Source organism: Chlamydotis macqueenii, chromosome 15 (assembly GCF_036417535.1).
Source record: "Chlamydotis macqueenii isolate bChlMac1 chromosome 15, bChlMac1.mat, whole genome shotgun sequence".
NCBI lineage: Eukaryota > Metazoa > Chordata > Aves > Otidiformes > Otididae > Chlamydotis > Chlamydotis macqueenii.
The window spans coordinates 7,920,940-7,928,049 of NC_141570.1; the positions used below are offsets into that span (position 1 = coordinate 7,920,940).

The 7,110-nt window shown below is 42.8% G+C and overlaps 1 protein-coding gene across 1 annotated transcript in view; it reads right to left on the reverse strand.

The window, feature by feature from the left end:
* The window catches only part of LMTK2 (lemur tail kinase 2), a 43,554-nt gene extending 36,685 nt beyond the window's left edge, over positions 1-6,869 (reverse strand). Inside the window, exon 1 of the mRNA XM_086760100.1 lies at positions 6,719-6,869. Coding sequence (XP_086616226.1) covers positions 6,719-6,869 — 151 coding nt within the window. The remainder of the gene's footprint in view (positions 1-6,718) is intronic.
* Between the last annotated feature and the right edge of the window lie 241 nt (positions 6,870-7,110).

The following is a 7,110-nucleotide window of genomic DNA, read 5'->3' on the forward strand; positions in this document are numbered from 1 at the left end:
CAACCCACCTTGCGTTCTGAATATAATTTTCCAGTGACAAAAGCCATTTTATAGTTAAATGTGTTTTGTGGACACATGACCCTGAAATCATTACTGTCCTATGCAACATTACAATATTTTCAAGAAGAAATATTAGCTACTTCTTATCACGACTGGATGTGTAGCTCTATGTCAGCAATTCTTGGCAAATTATCTCTATCCTCCCATTTGTCCTTAGAAAGGATACAAGAAGTCTACCCCGCAATCTAAGTCAACACTTTTTCAAACTATTTTATCTCATGCTCCCGCTAAATACTTTTACAGTGTGCTTCAGAAGAGATACAGCTGCTTAAGTCCACGTTCTACGTAAGGGTGGCACAGGTTACACATCCTAAGGCAAGAATATCTGGGGCAATGCTGGATTCTCATGTAGACCCTGAGAACAACACAGCTCCAATCCTCATTTTTTCTGAACACCTGTCCTGGTCTGTGTTGGCTGAACAGCTAGCAACTAAAGCTGTGAGCTGGGGCTAGTTTTACATTTCTGTCCTTATTCTATTACCTTACACGTCTTCCCAGTAACGTCAAAGAATTACTCACAGAACAGCATACTGCTCAATTTTAATAAGGACTAAATATAGGTTAGTACTTCAAGTGTTTACAGAGTGAGATCTGTTTCAAGTTTCAGTGTCAGAATCTCATGTTTGCATAAAGGTGTCTTAAGACAAGGCAAAAAAATAGACATGTCAAATAATTACGTATCCTATGGCTTTATAGCAGTATCTCTGGAAAATCTGGGTAACACCATTCTCTTGCAAAGGTACCACATGATTCTTAAATGTGTGCATGTGTATATTATATATATATAAAAAATTCTGCAGAGTACACTTTATTCTATACTGCTAGACTTTGGTTTTGACAATTAATTCCTGCTCAAGTACAGTATGTTTTCATCTGCTACACCATTTCTCCAACAGTGAGCCACAGGGGTTGTAGATTTTTTTTTTTTTAAACAGGGTAGACCACAATCATTTAAAGAAGTAGGAGATGGTTACACACCATGGTATCTCAAACCGTCAGACGTACCTGCAGCATGAAAACTAAACCATTGGTATATCTTTCTCCCACCATTTGACAGGAATATAACCTATTAAGATAAATTAGTTTCTTCAAAACCAGTGTATTTCTGTTCAGGTGAAACAAATCCATACACACAACCTTCATGTGATGAGATTTTCTAGAATCTTGATTTTACAGTAGATGCATTTCCAACTCTGATGTATGACTGGCTTAGGAAATGTGGGAAAGAAAGGAAGAAGCAGTATTTTGCTGGAAGAGTTTATTCAGCTGTATTTCTCACCCCTATTCATAGCTGAAGAATCCCTCAGAAGAACAGGCCATAAGATGACAGACTGATTTTGGAGAACTGGATCTGGTCTACAGGCTGAAAGCTTAAAAGCCTGCACTGAGAAGTCTACTGTTAAAACTGTTTACACCTCTTTCATACCAAAGCAGTCTCAGGGTGCAAAGGTAGTCCTAAAAAAAGTCATGTCACTGATAAGTCACTGCAGTGATCTTTCCTTACCACTAAGGAATCTTTTGTAAGTGTAGTAGCACTGAACAAGGTGTTACTTTGTACCATACAAAAAATCCTTCAGAAGACAATACACTGACAGAACTTGCTTCACACCATCACCTTCCCTAAGCTATGTGCCACTATACTTGCCACAGGTCGAGCTTAAACTATGCATTTAGACTGAAACAGCTATCCTGACACACTTTGTACATTTCTGATTATAAAAGTATCTACAAATTGTTTCCAGTATCACTGATGCTGCTCAAAACTTTTCATAACAGCAGAACGATGAAAACGAAGAGTTCATATGGAGCAATAAAAGCACTGAAGCTATTGCAAATTGTACCCAGAACCATATCAAGCTCCAGATACTAGATGTGCACACCAAATAGAAAGGCAGACTCAAAATAAAATCCAAGAAAGACTCAAGTACTCCATGTGCTGTCCATCTGCAGAACTGGAGCATAAGGACAGAAACAGAGAACTACAATTTTTGCAGCCTCTGGCATTACACTGACCAAGGGTTTCTTTATCCCGCACAGGTAAACCACGTGTGGATAGTGACTGAAACCAAACCACAGCAAATGTCCAGAAAATTATTTCCACTCAACTTTGCCTGACAGCTGTTCAGTAGCCTCCAAAAATATAACTTTATCTTCTGTGCTGCAGGATCTCACTATGTAACATAATCTCCTTTTATTATATAGGATCTGGGGCAAAACGAACACTGACTGATGGGCCCTTTCAAACCAATGATGCGATGACAACATACCTTAAGACTGTCTCTGAGCAGTGCTATCTTAATATGCTGCAATGATATCCAAGGAATTATCAAATACACCCAAGCACTCAAGACGTGAGAAAGAACCTCAGAAAATGACCTCCTCCTATAAGGACTGATTTAGCTGTAGCAAAGTCCAGACACTTTAGAGCCAGAGGCAGACAAACTAGACCAAGTCTGCGAACAAAGCCTTGCACGAACGTCCCTGCAGGCCAAAGAGGCAGGCTTGGCTTCTTACCTCAGAGTCAAACTCACAGATAGAAACAAAAGATAAAAGACAACTTACCAGCTCTAGTTCTACAATTATTAGGCGTCTGGGACAGAAGGCAGAAAGAGAAATATAGGAAGAAGTAAACAAGTTTAGTGCTTGAAAGGGGAGGAAAGATAGACCAGTCCCAAGAACAGTATATACCACCAATTAAAAATCTCCACTTCACAAGCAAGACTTTTCTTAACTTCAAGAGATCTGAGTCGCTAACTTGCATATGCTTAGAACACTGCTTTTCTTATTACATGTAGGTGTCACATACATTTTACACTGTACCAAACCACAGGCCACAACCACAATTGGGCCTCAGTCAGACAGAACGTCAAGTGAAACATCACACCAAACCAACTCAAAAGCAACCATTTTCCCAAGAATATATACATACTACAGAACTCATCTTAACAAATAAAAAACAGTGACTTAATCTCAAAGTTTTAACTTGCCATCATGGCCAGCTGACTTTACTAGCTACAGCTGCATGAATGACTCTAGATGGATGTCTCTGGATACTACACACCCATTTCTAAGTGTCTTTTCCTGGATTGTACATGACCAAGCTCATCAGCAAGGACTCACTGTCACGACATGCAACTGGTCCAGGATGGAAGTCCCAAGACGGAGGTTCTTAGCACAAACCAAGAAGGCGTGTAGGCACCAGTCCAGCTGTCTAAATTCAACCTAATAGATTACATAATTCATCACAAATGCAAAATTGAACATATCTGCTAAAAATGCTACCACCTATTCAAGTTTTACAGGAAAATAAGGATATTATTGAGCCCCTGTTACTTTTATTCCAAAGCATATAGCACAGAGATGACAGAAATACTTTGTCTGACATTACACACGTCCCCTTGATTCAGATCCTCAGCTTTCTTGGAGAGGCAGCTGAATTGAGGTCAAGTACGGAAATCCAAGTTAGAAGAACAGAAAGAAGCTGGACGTAAATGTAAAGCTTTAGCACAGTAAAGCAGACGTGTCAGATTAGAACGCACTATGTTTGGCTGCAAAATACTGCTGCTAAAGAGTCATTCCCAGATGCCCTTTCTTCAGTCAGATAGTACTAAAAGTGGAAGTCATCTTAGTCTGATGCATTCAGGTAAAATCACTAATACTCCACAGCTCAAAACAATTACAGCACTTCATCCTATGAACTACTTCCCAGTAGACCTGCCACCAGCTCTCACCTCCACTGTAAAGTGAAACCTTAAATTCATAACTATCGCAGTACATACCAGTATTGTTGAGAAGAAAAAAAAAAAAAGGTTTAGAAATATAAACTCAAAAATACAAGATGAATATAGGACACATCATCAATGCACGCCTTCATCTGCAAACACTATGAAGCCATACTTACAAAGAGTGGCATCATTCATCTCAATCAAGGCCCTAGGAACTTGACAGTTCCCCACCCATACAGTCTGGCATACTTCCACAGCAGTTCCACAAAATGGAGCATTTTTGAACAAGGAATCCAATCCAGTCTTGCTAGAACTTGCATGTCACCACTTCCTGCTTTCCAGTTCCCTTCCCTAAGATAAGTTAATTTATTATGGGCATATTCTGTGAACTATTCTGCAAAGTTCACTACAACAACTACAGACACTTGCCTCCTTTTTCTATGGATTCCCACCTTTGCTGTAACAAGCTCAGGGCAAAACACATCAAAACGTGTCTCCATTGCCAAAGAAGCAACTCTTCTTGCTAGGTGAAGAACCGTGGAATACTGAACTAATTCTGAAACCAGTTACTAATTATTTTATGAGAAGTCCATTAAATTCTTCACAAGTTCACAACTCATATGTATCAGATGGAGCGTTACTGGAAAAACTACCAAGGTCCAGAATGGAGAACATCACCACTTGTCAGTCCCAATACAGGAAATCAAAGCAACCTATCATGGGATATACAAGAGGGAAATTCACAATCTGGATGGAGATGGTTTTAAACACAACTCATGAACCCAGTAAAATAAAGTCACAGGTTTGTCTTCTAGATAGGTTATAAAATTTGCCTAGTATGACACAGAAGGTTCAAGACAAAACAGTCTCCTTGTCATTCATTAGTAAGTTATTCTACAGAACGAAAAAAGTCCTCATAGCTTTCTAACACAGGACATGCTGCAGAGTAAGAATCTGCTGCACGCAAACCCATTTGGGCACATTATTTCATTCAGTAGGAAGTCTTCCCAGCAAAAGTGATGCCAATGAAACTCGAAAAGGTTCCTCTTGAGTCCTTGAAGGTTTAAATACTAAATATCTGTCAATAAAATAATGTAAATATATTGCTTCTTACTACATGGGCAAAAATACAGTAGAAAGAAGCAGTTTCATTTCCTAGAGTTCACTGGGTTTTCCATGACAGGATTTGGCACAGTTCACTAAACCACGATAACATCCCATGTATACATACTTAGGGCTAAAACTATAACCAAAGACAACATATACAATTACGATATGTTATTAATTTTGCATCAGTCCAATATTACAACATCCTAAGTACTTCTCTTAGCAGTTCTGCACTTAACATACCTGATTTGGCCTTTTAAAAAAATAAAAATTAAGAGAACCCCATGACATTCATACTATCTCCCACATTTTGTCCAATCAACTTTTCATTCTCAGAATGAAGCTTTTTACCAGTGTCATGGAAGTTATGTTTTGACCTCCCAGCTTTTTAAGGTACATAGTGTAGTCCTGATAGAAAGAGGAATTTCTATTTTAAAAAAAAAAAAAAAAAAAAAAAAAGACCACACTTGATGCAGACACTGACATCTACCTTTAAATAGAAAAATTAACCACATTTCAGGAAAAGACAGACATAGAAAAGGTGGAAAAGCCCTCCACACACAACTGATTCTGCTGTCTTATCTTATGGCTTGATGACAAGTTCATACTATTCGGACAAATCTCAAGTATTCCATAAATGAGAAAACTATCACTTAGTCTCAAAGAAAATACAGATTTGACTGGCAGTTTTATCTTTTGCAGACATTTACTTTTATAGAAAGTAAGAAAGACGTCAAAGAAGGCTGATGGAGGGAGTATCTGATGAACAGTTCAGAAATGTTCTTGGGAAGAAAAAAACTAGGAAGGAGGCATAGGTCCAAAAATAAAGGAAATATGGGTTCCACTCCCAGTTTTGATGCTTTCTGTGGAATAGCAGCCAAATTACCTAATCTCTGTGCTTCAGATCTCTCCCTCCCTACTGCTCCTCCTCCTCTCTGAACATATTGTCTACTTCAGCTGTTCAACTCCTCATGGTTAGAAATGAATCCCAGCACGCTTTCAAACCAAACATAACAAAATTCAGTCCCGATACAATGTGATATTTGCAAGTCCCAATTAAATAAAAAAAAAAAACCAAAACCTGAATCAGAGATGGTTGTTACCTGTCAGTACTAATAAATCTCAGTAACTCATACGATTAAGAGGACCTATTTTTCAGTTTGTGCGTTTAAGACAAACGGGAAAATAAGCAGGAAAATCGAAGGAAGTTAGTGTTACCTAACACAGGAGACAAATAAATGTGAACTACATGACTATTTAGAGAGACTGGGCCGAGGGGGGGCAGGGGGGAATCCGACTAATCTGACCGGAAAGGAGGGAAGCGCTGTCAGCCCTGAAGAGCCTCCACCCAGGAACGGGAGTCTCGGTGATTCACAGGCAAAATAAGAAAAAGAAAAATCACGCTGAGGTCTGCACAGGTTAGAACGGCAGCCACTACAGAAAGAACGTATGTGGGTAAACACACGGGGAGAACGAGCACGTAGTTCCACCTAAGAGACGGAGACACCTGCAGCGGGATATCGCCCACTGCTACGGGCACAACCGTGACAGCCCGCCGCGCCGGGAGCCCCATCCAGCCGCCGTGCCCTTCCCGACGCTCCGCCGAGGGGAGCGCGCCCAGCGCGGCGCGGAGCCCTGCCCGCAGTACGGGGGAGGGACGGGGCTTTGCAAACCCGCAGTCCCCTCGCTCCAGCACCACCACCGCGCCTCCAGAGCCCCGTACCCCCCAACCGCAGGCACCTCTCGCCCAGGCCCCCGCCGCTGCCCCATTGTGGAGCGCCCCCCCCCCCCAGCCCCGCTTCACTCCGCCACCTCCCGCGCCTCACCTGCACCTGCTCGCGGAAGCGGAGCCGCCCCGCCGCTCCCCACGAGAAGCGACAGCAGGAGGACAAGGCCGAGCGGGCGCCGGGGTCCGAAGGGCAGCGAGCCGCCCCCCCGCCGCTCGGCACCCCCGCCGAGCCCCCCGCCCTGCTGCATGCCCTCTGCTCCCGGACCAAGGCTCGGCGCTGAACGAGGGGCTCGAGGTTCTCAGCGTCTGCGGCGAGCCCCCGCGGCAGCCGTTGCCCCCCGCCTCCACGGCGCGGCTGCCCGCGGCATCGGACCCCGCCGCCGCCCCGTTCCCCTCACAGAACCCCACCAGCCCCTGCGGACGCCGCCGCCGCCGCCATCTTCCGGGCTACCTGACCGGGAGAGGGTGGAACGGGTTGCTGATTGATAG